The sequence below is a fragment of the Colias philodice genome, chromosome 30 (assembly GCF_061535455.1).
Source record: "Colias philodice isolate Cphi_HAF_F1 chromosome 30, ilColPhil1 Martin Lab GWU primary, whole genome shotgun sequence".
Taxonomy (NCBI): domain Eukaryota; kingdom Metazoa; phylum Arthropoda; class Insecta; order Lepidoptera; family Pieridae; genus Colias; species Colias philodice.
In genome coordinates this window covers 100589-117326 of record NC_143115.1, presented here as the reverse complement: position 1 = coordinate 117326, position 16738 = coordinate 100589, and the positions used below count along the sequence as shown (strand labels likewise).

Below are 16738 nucleotides of genomic sequence, written 5' to 3'. Positions count from 1 at the left end.
TCAGGTTATCATTTCTTCCGTAAGAACGAGATGCATTATATTTAGGCAGCAGCGAGAGAGATTATAAAAGGTCATTGTACCTACGGAATTCTTCGTAGCTGGTGAAATATCTAGTTGAAAAGTTGGAGTAGGATTTCCAAAGTTTTCAACTAGATGGCGATGTAAAATATATTATCTATTTATTTATTTCTTTCCAAATACGTCCATTTTATGTTACTGCTACAAAATGTGCTTAGTTATTTTTTCTATTTTTAATACCTCTATTTATGTTCACAGGTTTAGACATATCAAAATATTTTGAAGACTGCATCCGCGCAGCGCGAGTTTTCATACTCAAAGAGTATGATGATACATTACCTGCCGCCCGAAGACACATGAAAATGTAAGTATGGGATAATTTGTTTATTATTGCTATAAATTAAAAAAAAATAAACAACTTTTTATAAAAGTAATAAGTTAAGTTTAGTCTTTTTATAAAGAGAGAGTCTTAAACTTTACTTTGAGAAATATAAGCATGTTGGGACAGTAATGTATACGTATGTATATAATTATGTTTATATTTTAACCTTGTAGAAACTTGTTTCTATAACATAATAAATAAATATATTTTTTTGTTTATTCACACAAAACGACTCTACCTTTCAGCATGTGGTTCGTCGATCTAGTAGTCCGCTGTTTATTCTGGGGGCTCATTTTCTACTGGCTCAGCGGCTGGACGACCTCTCTCTTCTCGAGTGGGTCGAGTGACGTCACACACACAATGATAGAATAGACTGTTTTTATATAAATGTATAGAAATAAGTAATGTACTTATAAGTAACTAGATGTGTGTACTGGCTTTGCCTGAATTTATCCTGATTGTAGCCAATGCTCTATGTTACCGTTAATATAGTTTTTTTTAAGATTAAACTACTGTCAATAACTGAAAATTAAACCATTGTTCGTATAACGTATCAATGTACTTGTAATTTTTGAACAATTTTAAGTTTTTGAAAATTAATATTTTTATATAAAAAAAAATGTTTAAATCTGGTTTTTCTAATATGACAATTAAACAACAGGGTATTTGTTAAAACTATAAAAAGACAAGAGAAGGCCTTTGTCTTTATGGTATATGAAATGTATACTAAGTTGTATAATATAGCTATATTTTAGTCGATTTTGTAAAATTTTGTAAAAAATAAACAATATTCGAAAATATTTATTGTTTTTATTCGACCCTTACCTATAATATACCTACCTCTACATAAAACTGAATAATAATATACTGCAGTCTGAGCAAAAAATACATCTACTGTCAGCAAGGCATCCTAAGGCAACCACTGAAAATCAGTGTATTGCACTGAGTAGCAGCCCTATTGTGGCATACATATTATATTTAAGTTAGATTTAAGTTAAATTTAAGTGTCTTGTTTCATTTTATGTATCCATAATAAACGTATTTCATTTCAATTCAATTCAATCCCTTTATCATGGCATCACGCGTGAACAACCGATTTGTAAACTTATTATTCTGTTGTATTTATTATTGCCAGGATCTTATGAAAGAAAAAATTTATAAAAACTTAAGGGACACCCGGATGGAACAAAGTTCCTTTTTCTGGCTATGAGAGAGAGAGACAGACAGAGAAACATGCGCACGTCTTACAACTATAGACAATGTGTCGTTACAACTCTTGGTCTTAATTCCGCCTACCCCTCTTTCACAACTTCGTTCCAAAACCTATAAACCTATATAAAAATAGCCATTTAATCTTTATGCGTTTTACTGTTCTTATTAATAATATATCATGCATTCGTTATATTTGAAGTTGGTAAAAAGAAACACAATATTATGCCTTCACAGTTTTATTATGCAAACCACAACACAAGTACATACTATAGCAATTTACAAAGTTTATATTCTAAGTAACTATTCTATCATCTTACTATAATAAATCGTGTTTTGAAAATTACGTGAAAATATTCATTTTGAAAATACATATTATGTACATTTCATGAAAAGTGAGTATCTTTGGTCATAGCATTATTGAAGCAGGAGTAAAGTATTTATCTATTTTGGAAAAAACTTTTGTCATTAATAATAAGTCAAGTTTAGATTTTCTTTTTACATCGTTTACACTTTACAACTTAAGAGCGACTGAACTACAATAAATTATAAACAAAATTAAAATTTACAATATTTTTATTAGAATTACGAGCATTGGACCATATAGTTTTATGTGTATCAAATAAGTCATATTTTAATGATATATTTTTTTCTTTTGTAAATTATTTTAATTTAACAAAAGATCTCTTATTTATAAAAATATTCCGAATCACCTATTTTTATTTATTTTACACAATTTTTAATCACTTTCCTATATTAAATCTATTAATTTTAAATTTATTCATTATTAATATTCAAAATACTTCTTAACGTAGAATCTGCCATAGTCACCAATGAAGCAAAGGTGTCCTTATAGCAGTACAGGATCCAAATGAAGAGTCCAGTTATCAACATTTTAAATACAACGTCAACTACGTAACGGCTATAACAAAAAAATAATTAATTAATACAAAAAACATGTTTATTTAATGAATGAAAATTCTTCATTGCGTTAAATAATGAAAAAAAAAACAATTTATAGGTAAAAGTAAGTCCTGTAAATCGACATCTATGCAAATAAAGATTATTTTATTTTATTTATTTTACATAAAACAGCAAAGACGGCCTTATCGCTAGGTTGCGATTTCTACCAGGCAACCCTAACAATAAGAGTAGAAATGTTTTCCTAGAAAATAATTGAAAGGTTTTTACTTTCACGAGCACTTTTACTCTTTTGACTCTAGTTATAAAAAAACACTTATATTTTGTATTTCCATACTTCCAACACTCGACAAACACACAGACAAACCATCTAGTTGTTTAAATCAATTCTAGGAATAAATAGACAAAATTACACTCACATTTTATGCAATTTCCTAGCTCTCGGCAAGCTAGCCGGATCCTCCTTGCACACAAAATGGCGCGCCCCAAGTACATAGTCCCTCAAATATTCATCCCTATCCAATTTGCTAACATCGATGTAGAATATCTCCCTTTCCTCTTCACTCACACGCTGCATGAGCGAGAGGAAGCGATTGTTTTTGAAATGCCACTCCTTTGTCGTGTAGTACTGGAGAACGTCTAGACCGTGGCTGATGCGTTTTTGGACGTTCACCATGCTGGAATTAAATCAATGAATGAATATTTCTGTATTTCTGTGTTATACATAATAGAAACATAGTTTATTATGTGGTTGAGATAGCTATATATGCTAGAGATGAACAATGATCGGTTTTATCGCTTGTGAGCGATTTCTTCCAGGCAACCCAAATAATTATGAATGTAATATGTACAATATGAAAAATTATGTAATCATAACTTGATATTTAGTTTTATAGTGAGATTTTTTTAAAGAATAGACAAAATTGATCATGTGATGAAACTAATAAGTTTCGGCTAGATTATGTTTGCTTTTTTTACTGCAAATGCAGTATATACGAAGCAGAGACACTCACAATGTCTTCTTGCCCAGCAGGAAGAGCAGCGCATCACACAAGTACGCGGGCAGCACGTGGAACAGCAGCACCGCGAGCTGGTGCGTCAGCCAGTACGACTTGATGTTCCCGCCCGGGTACCACAGCGCGATCAGGAACGGGTACGTGTTCACCCACTTCTCGCCTGGACATCGACATAGAGTTATATTTTGGGAATAATCACTAGAACTTAAGTTTTATAAGATTTGATTCATTTGGGAATAGGAATAGAAGAGAGATTTAATTTATATTTAATGGATTTATAAGTTTATAAGTGAGATTACGTGCAGTTCATTCAATTCTTAACATGATAGCCTTTAATTGATAGCCTTTCCTCAAAATGAAACATAATAATATTTGAAATTTGAAATTTGAATACTGACTGATATTTTATGAAAAAAATACATGATATCTATTTACCAGTATCAATAACTTCTTTCCAAGTTATTTTCTGAACTCCAGACAGCGTGATATTGAAGATTTGCGTCTCCTTCGATCTAAAAAAAATATTAAATTTTCCTGTAGGTACAACCCATAAGTACCGTAGGTAATGTTTTTTTATTATTTTTTTTTCGTTATCTTCAGTAGAGATAAAGAATCGTTTGATAGAAAAAATCTGATGAAGATGGTTTATCTAATCTAATTTATTTAAATAATTATTTATCTAAAATATATAAATCAAATGTAAGTAACGCCTTTTCGTGTAGATAAATGATAATAAATTCTTATGTGTATAACATTATTTATTGAGTTAGATCTACCTAAGTATCTAGTATCCAAGTAGTTAAGTTAGATCTAAGTACGTGTAAATATCTAAGTATTTAAGTTAAATGGTTAAATCCAACTTACTTATCCAATGCAGTAGCATAAGCAATAAGTATACAGCCGTTAGCGACTACATCTACGGGAATCGCATCTGCCGTGTATGACGGTTCACAGTGCATCGAGCGGATCACACCTGGAAGATATAACAATATTATATATTTTAATAGTTTTTGTGTTTAAACAAGAATAAAAATAAATTATGTGAAACTAGCGAAGTGTTTTTTTTATTATACCTACTTCATATTAACCTACCAATAAATCAATCCTAATTGTTTATTTTTTGTCTTTCTTTCTATCGGAAAAGAAAGGAAATTTCACTTTTTTACAACATACAGAAATACCTAGCTTAATTAGTCTCTATAATATCTAGACACAAAAATTGTATTATAAAATAGGTCTATTATATCTATATACATGAAAGAAATACATATAGACAAATACACTATTAGTGATTATAATATTAGTAGATAGGGAAATTACCACCTACAAAAAAACATTTCAGTCAGTACATACTTACTCTATAATTTTATGTTAATAAATATTTAATTTCTACTAAAATAATATTATATTTTAAAATGTACTAACCTTTCCCACTTCCAATAAGCAAGCCAGTTGGTCCGTTGAGGTTGTCCACCCACCCCGGCATAGGTTCCTTCCATGCTGATGTCACTATAATATTAAATAGGTAGTTATTTAAAGTAATAAAAAGTATTTTATTTTCGTTAATTATAAAAATAACTGCTGTATCTATCACAAATAAAAAAAGACTATTTGTAGCGAAATTTTTTTTCTTAAGTTTAATTAATTTTTCAGTAAATAAAAGATACGATTTAATTTAAAAATACTAAAATCATTTGGTGTATTTGGCTCTACTTGTGTTTTACAGTAAAAAAAAACTAATATCATAATTATTGCATTAATTTTATAACTTTTTTTGTATGTAAACACTATGTAAATTATAATGAAATAAATGAAAATAAATGAATATACAATCGTATTTAATCAATAATCACTAATCCAAAACTATTTTCCAACACATTGACTAAATTTAAAACAGGGTCATCTAGCGTCGAATAGTTGTAACAATCCAATTTAAAACAGCGCCATCTAGCGACGAATGAATATAACAAAGTTTGACTAAATTTAACAGCGCCATCTAGCGTCGAATAGTTGTAACAGTTTGATTATATTGAAATCAGCGCCATCTAACGTCGAATAGTTGCAACAAAGTTTGGCTAAATTTAACAGCGCTATCTAGCGTCGAATAGTTGTAACAGTTTGATTCAGCGCCATCTAACGTCGAATAGTTGTAACAAAGTTTGACTAAATTTAACAGCGCCATCTAGCGTCGAATAGTTGCAACAAGTTTCATCCACTCACCGATAGATGGCCGGCCGATGGCGATGGGGAACTTTGTACTGTATTCAGCGACCAAGTCTTCAGTTATTGCTTTTGTATAGGAATACGTGTTTGGTTCTGATTCTATTATCCTGAAAAAATATTTTTATCGATGGATTTTTAATGAATATTCAGCAAAGAAAGCATTTTATTATAGGTAAATAGATAATCTAAAATACATTTTTAACGCCCAGTTGTGTGATTTTACTTTTTTAATTTGTAAAATGTCATTTATTTCTGAGCCAACCATTATTTTATATTATATATTTTTTACCCCAATTTCTACGCCTAGTATTTACTTTCTGGCTACTGTGCAGTATGCATATCTATGGCTATATAATGATTTTTTTTTGTGTTTATTTTACACAATATTTTTTTAAATAAGGTGAAAACAATGAATTATTAAATCAACAGCAATCAACATTCCGATCGCAACTGCTAGCAACGGACTGTAAAATATAACCTCAAATGAAAACTGGTTTACATGTAATTCAGTTCATGAACATTGCCTATTTATTTAATAATGGCTAGTGGTTTTTTATATTTTCATGAAATGATTATAGATGTAAATAACATACAATTTTCATTGTTAAAACCTACAATTTGTCACTAGAATTGGAAGATTTTCGTTATCTATTTTATAGTAGGTATTATATAGTATTATACCTTGTGATACGAATAATATTTCAGAATTATAAGTCCTTTTTAAATAAGATTATAATAATATTATAATATTTATAATATAATGATATTATTTTCCAATGTAAAAAGGTTCAAAGAGCCTAGGTATATATTGAAATTCGCTGGCACGATAATGGAGAGGACTATGCTATGATGTCTCTTTTGATTCACAGGATAGTTTTGTACATGGACTAATAATTAGTCTATGGTTTTGTATAATAATTATTAACGAATATTAAGTAACGTCTTATGTATTTATATATTTTTTATTTTTAGATTTAAGCGTAATCACGTCTGATGGTAAGCGTAGATGCTTAGCATAGAGCCTATTCAAGATTCATTCTTGTTTTAAAAAGATCCAAATTTTTTGTTGTGAGGAAACACAAAAGGCGGAAGGGAATAATAATTATACTTCTTCGCAGTTTGAATTTAAAACAAATTATAAATCACACGTGAATACTTTTTTTTATTACTTTTATTGAATTACTTAGGCTCAATGTATTGCAGCGTGCTGTCGTCCATCCAGTCCACGATGTCCATGATCCTGCGCGGGCTGTGCACGGCGGGGTACAGCGCCTCGTCCAACTCGGGCAAGTCGCAGCGGCAGTACGCCGTCGACAGGTGGACGAACGCCTTCAGAAAGATTGTTATAAATAAAGATAGATAGATTATTTTTTAAGGATAATGGAAGGTATATAAATATGTCTGTGGAATTCAAAAAGAGCAATTGCAATTTTAATTAATTTTAGATAAATCTAAGGAATTTAAGGAAAGATTTGTTTTCAGGTCAATTTTCACACACGGTACGATCTGATCCCATACTAAGCTTACGCTTGTGCGTAACAGATAAAAAAATGTTTCATCTTTTATGAACTGCTGCATAAAATTATTTTTTGTTAACATTAATCAGCTTTCTTTATATCTAAATAATGTGGAGCGAATTAAAATGTCTTACCTCAAGATTTTCCATAGTTTCAGCGAGTTTTAACAAGCGATGCGTCCCGGTTGTGTTCATGTGCACTGCATCTTTTAGTTTTTGATCGAACCTGAAATAAAATTATTGAATATAGTACAAAATATTCCCGAGTCTTCTAAACTCTATAATTTCAAAGTGTTCTAAAGTTTGTATCGGAAATCAAATAATTTAAATTCCAATTAGCTGCATGGGATTTTCTTTCGCATTTTATCATTCGCATATTTTTATTGACACAATAGATATGCACAACATTTTATAATATATTAAATTCTTTAAATGTTCAAATATTCACTAATCGCATTTAATTTGTTTATATTTATTTGTTTATTCAATGTTAAGTATACCTACTGTTGTAATTTGTCCCCTTTTAGAACTGGTACCCTCCGAAGGAAAACGAGCTTTTTTGTAGAATTTTTTTATAATATAGTTACAACATTAGTTACCTCACGCAAGCCGCACTATGTATTATAATCTGACAGTTTCTCTGCAACTCCTGTTTGTCATCGTTGGAGAGACCGAGGTCTTCTTCTAAAATGTCTCCAGATATGAACTTTAGTTTGTTGAACGCTGATGGATCCTTTTTGTGGATTAATTCGAATACCTAGAAGATAAGTTATGAAAAAGTTATGGATTTAGTTGAATTATTTAATGAAAAATTGTTGATTAAGTATGTCACAGCATATAATTAATAGTATATTGTCCCAACAAGGCCCTTCGCTCATGGAGCTACTCAAAAAGAACTAGTCACAAACTCAAATTACTAACGAATTGCCTGAGCGTCACACCCCATACATGTTCTATGGAGATTCGCACACGACGCGACTAGTTACTAACTGGTGAGTAACGCGTTAGCAACCAATCACGCGCGACGCGTCGTGCCGGTCTCCAAGCTACTGGTTTCCCGAGTTTCTTTGTTTTTTATGATAAAAATGAACGAAGAAATAACAGAAGTGACTGAAACCTTATAACTTGAGTAGCGTTGTATGCGAGATACAATTTGTAACTGGTTTATAATCGTAATTACTGATTAGTTCAGTCATTTTTGAGTAGCTCCATGAGCGAAGGGCCTAAACACAAATCCTAATAACCTATTTTACTATAAGCTTATAAATGACATTGTAATAATTTAAAGAAGTTGGTCAAGTACGATTTGGACAGAATTTTAACTTTTATTTTGTATTGGAAATAAACGTATTTTCTTTCTCTCTCTTTTCTTTCTACATAATGTGATGCACTGATGCATTGTAATTTATAATCAATTAGCTTACTTTTACTCTACATTACTTTTCAAATCTTTTTTCAAGATTCCTTCGAATAACATAAGATTTTTGAAGTGAAACTTCTCAAGGTCGCGTCATGGCAACACCGTCACGTGGAGTAAGATGACGATTTTGGTATCTTTGAATCTTGCCAAAGAAGTTTCACTTCTGACACCTGTGCTCAGCACACACGCTCTTTTTTTCAATATATTTCGTTTTTATTGTTATTATATTATGTACCTATTGTTATTACATGTAAATAAATAAACAAACATACTCTATTATTACACAATTCCTTTAGCCTCTCCTCCCCGCGTATCCCCTTCTTCTGTCTCAACAATAAATAAATAGTTTTTATCCCGGGACAGTCGCGGAGTAGTTTTTCAACTAACACCTGAAATATATTTAGTTTAATTAAAATTTAGTCTTACATTCAGTCATACGTATTACTTAATATTATTAACTGAAGAGTTCGTTTGTTTGAACGCGCTAATCTCAGGAACTACTGGTCCAATTCGAAAAATTCTTTCAGCGTTAGATAGCCCATTTATCGAGGAAAGCTTTAGGCTATGTATCATCACGCTAAAACCAACAGGAGCGGACCAATGCGGGTTAAAACCGCGGGGCACAGCTAGTATAAAATATATCTTTAAGAAATTTCTGAAAATTGGTCGAAAATAATTAAATAATATACTAAGCTATGTTAAACTTTCAAATTTTAAACTTTATTTTTACTATAACATCATAATCCTAACGAAGTAAAAAGGGCTATATTTTTTCTGTGTCAGTTATTTATTACCTAAACAGATAAACAGGCTTTTATTGTGTACATTACCTATTAGACTAGAGTAGATAATTTTTGAAACAAAAAAAAATCGCAGTCGGATGAAACCCATTAGAAAAGGAGGGGAATATGATAAAAATGTAAGGAAAAATAAATTACGGTCAATCCGAGTTCGGGAAGCGGGAGGGGGGAGCTTTAAAGAGAAAAAAATGGTTTCTCTCGATTTCCGACAAAACTACAAGTCCTATAGAAAAAAGTTCAATGGCAAAGTTGTAGGTAATTAAAAGTTCTACAACTTTTGTATTCACAATTTTTTCACATAACCTAAAAATTTAAGTGAAAAATTCAAAAAACCAAGTTTTTGGTCTTTTACTTCTATCTACTTCAAAATGAAATTTTTTTTCTACGAAATTTGGTGGAAACTTACTTTATTATGTCCCAAATACACTGTAATTTATTTGATTGAAAATATTTATTTTTTCGCCTTATTTTGAATTAATACCAAAAAAACAACCTAATTTTCAATCGAAAAGTCACCCGTCAAAAAATCAGCTTTTTTCAAAAACTTGGGGTGCCTTTTATTCATTGAAATCTCTACTTTCATATGGTGTAAAAAAAATAAACACCACTATAGTAAATGTTCTCAGGAAATGCATACAAACAGTGTGAAAATTAGCTTTTACTAAATCAGGCACACTTCTCGAACTACCTGAAATGTTTTTATCGACATCATTTTGCTTTTGAATATGCTGTAAAATATTAAACTTAGAACAGATAATTATTTTTCTTTTGAAATATTACCGAAAAGCCGATACAAGAGAAGATATAGAGTTCAAGAAGTGTGCCTGATTTAGTAAAAGCTAATTTTCAGACTGTTTGTATGCATTTCCTGAGAACATTTACTATGGTGGTGTTTATTTTTTTTACACCATATGAAAGTAGAGATTTCAATGAATAAAAGGCACCCCAAGTTTTTGAAAAAAGCTGATATTTTGACAGGTGACTTTTCGATTGAAAATTAGGTTGTTTTTTTGGTATTAATTCAAAATAAGGCGAAAAAATAAATATTTTCAATCAAATAAATTACAGTGTATTTGGGACATAATAAAGTAAGTTTCCACCAAATTTCGTAGAAAAAAAATAAATTTTGAAGTAGATAGAAATAAAAGACCAAAAACTTGGCTTTTTGAATTTTTCACCTAAATTTTTAGGTTATGTGAAAAAATTGTGAATACAAAAGTTGTAGAACTTTTAATTACCTACAACTTTGCCATTGAACTTTTTTCTATAGGACTTGTAGTTTTGTCGGAAATCGAGAGAAACCATTTTTTTCTCTTTAAAGCTCCCCCCTCCCGCTTCCCGAACTCGGATTGACCGTAATTTATTTTTCCTTACATTTTTATCATATTCCCCTCCTTTTCTAATGGGTTTCATCCGACTGCGATTTTTTTTATCTTTTCATTATTTTCAAAGGCTTCTACCCCAGTCTATATGTGTTTATATTGTTGATATGTGTGTGAAAGGTCGTGACATCGCATAAGCTTTGAGTCATTCAACCCACATGCACGCTAATATTCGCACAATTTAATATTTTAAGAAACGACACTGTAAATTATACCAAATGTGTATATATATTATAACTGTTTGATATATTATTATCACGCAGCGACATTTTGCTTGGTTTTTTAAAACAAACACTTTACAGTAATTATTCTGATCCTAACTATTATACTTACAGTTTTTAATTACTAACATTAAAATAATAATATAAACATGAAGATTTGATGTTTAGTTTAATTATATATAATACTAGCGGTCCGCCCCGTCTTCGCCCGTGGTACATATTATTTCGCAATAAAAGGTAACCCATGTTCTTTCTCAGGGTCTAAAGATTATCTGTGCCAAATTTCATCAAAATCGGTCCAGTAGTTTATGAGTGAAAACCATACATACATATCTACATACATTCATACAACAACAAACCCTTCCTCTTTATAATATTTTTAGTATTTAAGTATAGATGTTAAATGAGAAATGATTTAAAATTGACATGATTGGAAACTTTGCAGTTGTTACTACAGATTCTTGCCGGTTCTTCTCTATAGAAACTGCGGTAATAAATAATTTTACAAGAATGGGATGAACCTACTGTGTGGAGTAATATTTTATGCTTGCTAAGAATAAATTCTGTGATTGATTAAGCCGCCTTTTGTGCTGGACTATAGTTATAATTATAAAATTTAAGGATTTATTTGTATGCCAGCACAATAAAGTGTAAATAAATAAATAAAAGTTTTGGTTTAATTAATAAATACAAATAAATGAAAATAGAAATAACCTTTCCAACAAAACCAGTTGCTCCTGTGATTAAAATCGACTTTCCCGTGTAGAACTCTCTCACTGATGGCGCCATTTTATCTGAAATACAAGTTATTTCTTTATTTAATGAAGCAAATCTTAATACATAAAATAAACATTATAAATAACTAGCTGTGCTCCGCGGTTTTACCCGCATTGCTCCGCTTCTGTTGGTCTTAGCGAGATGATAATATTATGTACCTAGCCTATAGGTATAGCCTTCCTCGAGCTTTGCATGTTAAGTAAAAAAATAGTAATACATAATATCTCTATGTTTTGCAAATGGCCATGTTAATAAAATTGTTTTTAGTGTAATAAAGCAATTCTTAGCAAATACCGTTTCAGTTGAATTCATTCTATGAAACTCGTTCCAAATTGTTAATTTTACGCTGTTTTTATTATTTTCTGTACATATATGTATATGAATGGAGTTACTTTCTCAGATTAAAACATATTTTATATTTCAATTTATAAATATGCGTAAATACCTAAGCTTGTCCTTCATTGATGTTGGATCTATTGGTATGATTTTTGTGTCTGGAGATAGTCAGGAGCATAGAATACGGCAAAATGGGTTACATTCAAAATAAGTTAGGTTTTGAAATGATTAGGTTAGGTTTTTAATGAAATAGCATCGTATACAGAACTGGGAAAAAATTAACTTTTTTGCATACACGTAATATAACATAGTTTTACCAATACCGTCACGTCATAGACTAAAGCGACGATTTTGGTATCATTGAATCTTGCCAAAGAAGTTTCACTTCTGACACGTGTGCTCGGCACACGCGCTCATTTTTTATGTAAGTAAGTAATGATGACATCGCAAAAGTATGTTAAATTCGTTAATCATTCGAATAATAATTATTAACATATTTGTTTGTTTTGGGCAATTTTGGGTGACACCACAGATATATATAATACTGTGGCACTTTATTATTTAGCATTATTTAACACAAGTATTGTATTACTTTAATGACAATGAAGAATGTTACTAGGTATGCCAAATCCCTTGAAATTGTGTCTCAGTAAAGCCTGTATGTATACAAATACACTAGTTTTTGTCGTAGTCAAAAATACCAAGTAGTTTTGATTTTATACGCATTCAAAGTTTCGAAAAATATCGAGTCCCGCTAATAGTCACGTGACCGCTTGTGACGTCACGTCACAACGCACCGCGCGGCCGCGTCCCCGCGCGGTGTGTATAAAGCAAAATTACCAATCTTCTATTGGATGATACGTGTAATATTCAAGACCAAATCTAAAAAATAAAATATATATCAAACTAGATGATATGTTCAACGATTCTGTTTAATCAAAAACATAAAATATTAAAATTTACTCGATAAAAAAAAATCACCAAGTTAGCTCTAATTTTCACACTTTTACGTTTTCTACTTGACATGGTAATACTTATTATGATTTTTTTTTCATAAACAATTATATTAAAACATTTGCAAGATATTTGTCAGAGCATTTTGTGTAATTACTTTTAGTTTTGGTTTAATCTGCGATAATAATAAGTAATATATATAAATATATACCCTATATATGTATATGTACCCTGTATATATATAAATATATACCCTGTTTTTGTTTAATTCTTCCCCCGACCAACTTATATTTTAGTATAGTTCTCCATATCATTCTCAACTTAAAACAAGAAAAAATCTTACTAGCCATCTACCTATACTTAGCCCATACGAGCAGAGCAGAAGCACAGTCTAGTATACAAGTAAATATAAACAAAACAATATATATATGTAGTATACAAGTAAATAAAAACAAAACAATATATACAAGTAAATATAAACTGTATATTAAAACTTGTATAGAAAACAAAGGATAACGCAAAACAGCTGCAATGTTCTCAAAATATTATAATATGTATGTAGCTTACGTCCTTTGCAACTATAAAAAACAACTTATCCGGCGAATTGGTAGTTGTATTTTTACATTTAGGAACAACACATGATTTTCTGGTATTTGGATTGGACATTTTTAAAAGTATTTAATTATAATTTCGACGTCACGGGCGCGCGATCGCTAGCGGACTGAGTGAGCCAGATTGAGCGTGTTGTAGTGTGACGTCACACCATCACCGGGCGTTTACAACTTCTTTTACTTCTAAATCGGAAACTAATTGACGTATCGAAGTAATTTTTTCACTAGTATTATTTATTTTTGACAGAGAATATGGAGTGCTAATAATCAAAATTAGTGAACATTCTCCATTGAAGAATTAATTAGATCACACAATATGACCTAAATATGAATATTCAAAACATGTTACTAAAATAATAATACATTTAATTTAAATAAATTAATAACATTATATTACTTTTCCCAAATTTTTTCTTTTAAATGATCCTCTTTGTAGCTTGATGTTATATTATGTCGCAGTCATCTGGTTGAATTTTCTATTTGATTGAATTACTAGCGCCTTCATTGAATGTTAATGTTAATGTTAATTTAAAAATGTTAATTTAAAATTTAAAAATTAGTTAATTATTTGTATAGAAAGTCGAATGATGTTGCTATAAAAATCTAGAGTCTTTTCCCAAAGAAAAAGAAATAGCCTATTTCTCTATTACATATTATAAACATGTCTGTTACATATTAGTAACATTACTTATCATAAAACAAACATAAAACATTTCGCTATATTCTAGCAATAATTTGATGGTTAAAGTACGAAACGTCGGTATTGTAACATTTGTAACAATCCGGTTTCAAGAATATTTGTCAAGTAATTAAACAGGCAACAGTGGAGCAACTCTTGCGAATAATATTGATTGTAATTACAAATACTAAATTTGCGAATCGTGACTTTGTTCGTAATTTACTATAGAACTGAAAAATCAAACAATCACTACTTATTATGTAGTATAAAACAAGTCATTGTCGCTGTCTGTCCGTCTCTATGTATGCATTAGTCTTTAAAACTACGCAATTTTGATGCGGTTATTTTAATAGATAGAGTGATTCTCGAGAAAGTATATTATAATTCATTAGGTTTTAGGCGAAGCGGGCAATGCCGTGGGCGGAAAGCTGATTAAAGGGCTTTATACCAAGTATAGTTGAAAAATAAATGTTTGTAAAAGCAGTTGCTTTAATTTGTATGGATTTTCGCACATTGTTATTATGTTGTATGGATAAAGATATATCAGTTTCTATCTATCTATGCAAACGAATAACGATGCTATTCAAACTTTGTTTAGTGATGTTGTTGCTCTACCACACAAAAGCTATGCTGCAATTTAGCTAAAATTCTATAAACACATGGCTTAAGCTTGTTATAATAATATTATATACTACATATTATCGAAAATGCATGTGAACGAAACCGCGTGCTCTCTACACTGATAGAGAAGAACGCGGAAAGGAAAGAAAATATTTTATTAAAACTTGCTCTATATTAAAAACCATTGAACCGCAGAAATTATTACGCGAATTATTTTTCTAGATACATAAAGAATTTATAATTTTTCAATGAAAAGTGCAATTTTACTGGCTGTTTATTACCGAAAAACCGATTTATGAGAAAATATCTGTGGCATCTGGGAGACACCTGTTAACTCCATTTTTGGCAAAATTTTGTTAGATACATGTTTGATAAGTACAGAAAGCGCAGATTTTTTTGATCCAGGCGTGATATCTCTACGTCCACGGGAAGTAAATGAAAAAAAATTGTACACTCCTGTTAAATCCAAAATTTTTTGCTACAATCAAGATATATTATAATTATCATTAATATATCATAGTAACTTTTGATGCCAAACCTGATAACTAATATAACAAGTACATAAATGTTAATTCCAAGCTTTATGCCTATGGACTAAAAAACATTTTTTTTATGTTGTAACTTATCTATAGTATATAAACGTTTGCATTTCTCACTGCTGTCACTCTTCTATTATAATATAGAGTTCGAGAAATGTGCCTGATTTTGTTAAAGCTCATTATCACAATATTTGCATTTCTTGAGAATATTTACAATGGTAATGTATATTTTATTACACCATCAGAAAGTAGAGATTTCAACGAACAAAAGGCCTTCCGACTTTTTTGGAAAAAGCTGATATTTTGACGTGAGATTTTTCGATTGAAAATTAGGTTATTTTTTTGGTATTAATTTGAAATAAGGCGGAAAAATGAATTTATTTTATTTCATTTGTTTGATTCGCCAACAGATATCCATATTATAATATTAATATTATCTTGAATACCTACCTATATTATCATACTAAATTAAAACTTTTAATTTTCAATACCATTGAATCGTCCTGTATACCTACAGCAATAATATACATATTAAATAATACGGGATTAAAACTATCCTATGTGTTAATCCCAGTTACCCTCTATATGTGTGCTAAATTTCATTGTAATCGGTTCAGTAGTATTTGCGTGTAAGAGTAACAAACACACACACACACATCCTCACAAACTTATTTATGTAAATTTTGACAATGTTTGTTTATATGTTTCTTTTAATTAAACCAACTGTAACTTCGTGACCCTTATTTAATTAATTTATTAATTTATTTATCTTATGTAATTTATTGAACCCATTTATTTCCTTACTTTATATCTAATAGAGGAATGCTATTATGTAAAAATATTAATTATCTGTAACTTATGAACAATACTAGGCATAAGGTGTATTTTAGGTCTATTAAAACAAAGCTTTTTACTTTAAAACTTTAAAACCTCGATAATCTAAAAAAAGTGCCAAAAACGAAAACTACAAACCAACTTCCACCCGTCGCTAGATGGCGCTGAAACCAAAAGCACGACTGCACACAACCGCTGACACAACGGCGTTTGGGTTGACTGAACTAAATGATAATTTTCATATCATTAATATGAACACTGAAACATCCGTTGTGTTCA

The 16738-nt window shown here is 30.3% G+C and overlaps 2 protein-coding genes across 2 annotated transcripts in view; one reads left to right on the top strand and one right to left on the bottom strand.

Moving 5' to 3' along the window:
- Positions 1-1200, top strand: part of LOC149475312 (fatty acyl-CoA reductase 1) — a 33603-nt gene extending 32403 nt beyond the window's left edge. The window contains exons 13-14 of the mRNA XM_089713413.1: positions 277-382; positions 646-1200. Of these exons, the coding sequence (XP_089569539.1) occupies positions 277-382; positions 646-772 (233 nt within the window). The 3' untranslated portion in view covers positions 773-1200. The remainder of the gene's footprint in view (positions 1-276; positions 383-645) is intronic.
- A 632-nt stretch (positions 1201-1832) lies between these two features.
- On the bottom strand, positions 1833-16738 carry LOC149475311 (putative fatty acyl-CoA reductase CG5065). Its single transcript, XM_089713417.1, has 14 exons — positions 16598-16738; positions 11823-11902; positions 8978-9094; positions 7885-8042; positions 7421-7511; positions 6953-7098; positions 5767-5876; positions 4972-5055; positions 4411-4519; positions 3982-4058; positions 3544-3706; positions 2950-3207; positions 2276-2531; positions 1833-2237 (listed from the first exon to the last, which is right to left on the bottom strand). The coding sequence occupies exons 2-13, from the start codon at positions 11895-11897 to the stop codon at positions 2387-2389; spliced, it is 1533 nt and encodes a 510-aa protein (XP_089569543.1). The 5' UTR covers positions 11898-11902; positions 16598-16738; the 3' UTR covers positions 1833-2237; positions 2276-2386.

Bases quoted from the DNA above. Each gene is read 5' to 3' on its own strand.
- LOC149475311 (XM_089713417.1), bottom strand. From the start codon at position 11,897: ATGGCGCCATCAGTGAGAGAGTTCTACACGGGAAAGTCGATTTTAATC. The intron at 4,520-4,971 runs GTTAGTACATTT...TATATCTTCCAG, and splicing joins GCTTATTGGAAGTGGGAAAG to GTGTGATCCGCTCGATGCAC. The intron at 3,707-3,981 runs GTAAATAGATAT...GTCGATGTCCAG, and splicing joins GAAAGAAGTTATTGATACTG to GCGAGAAGTGGGTGAACACG.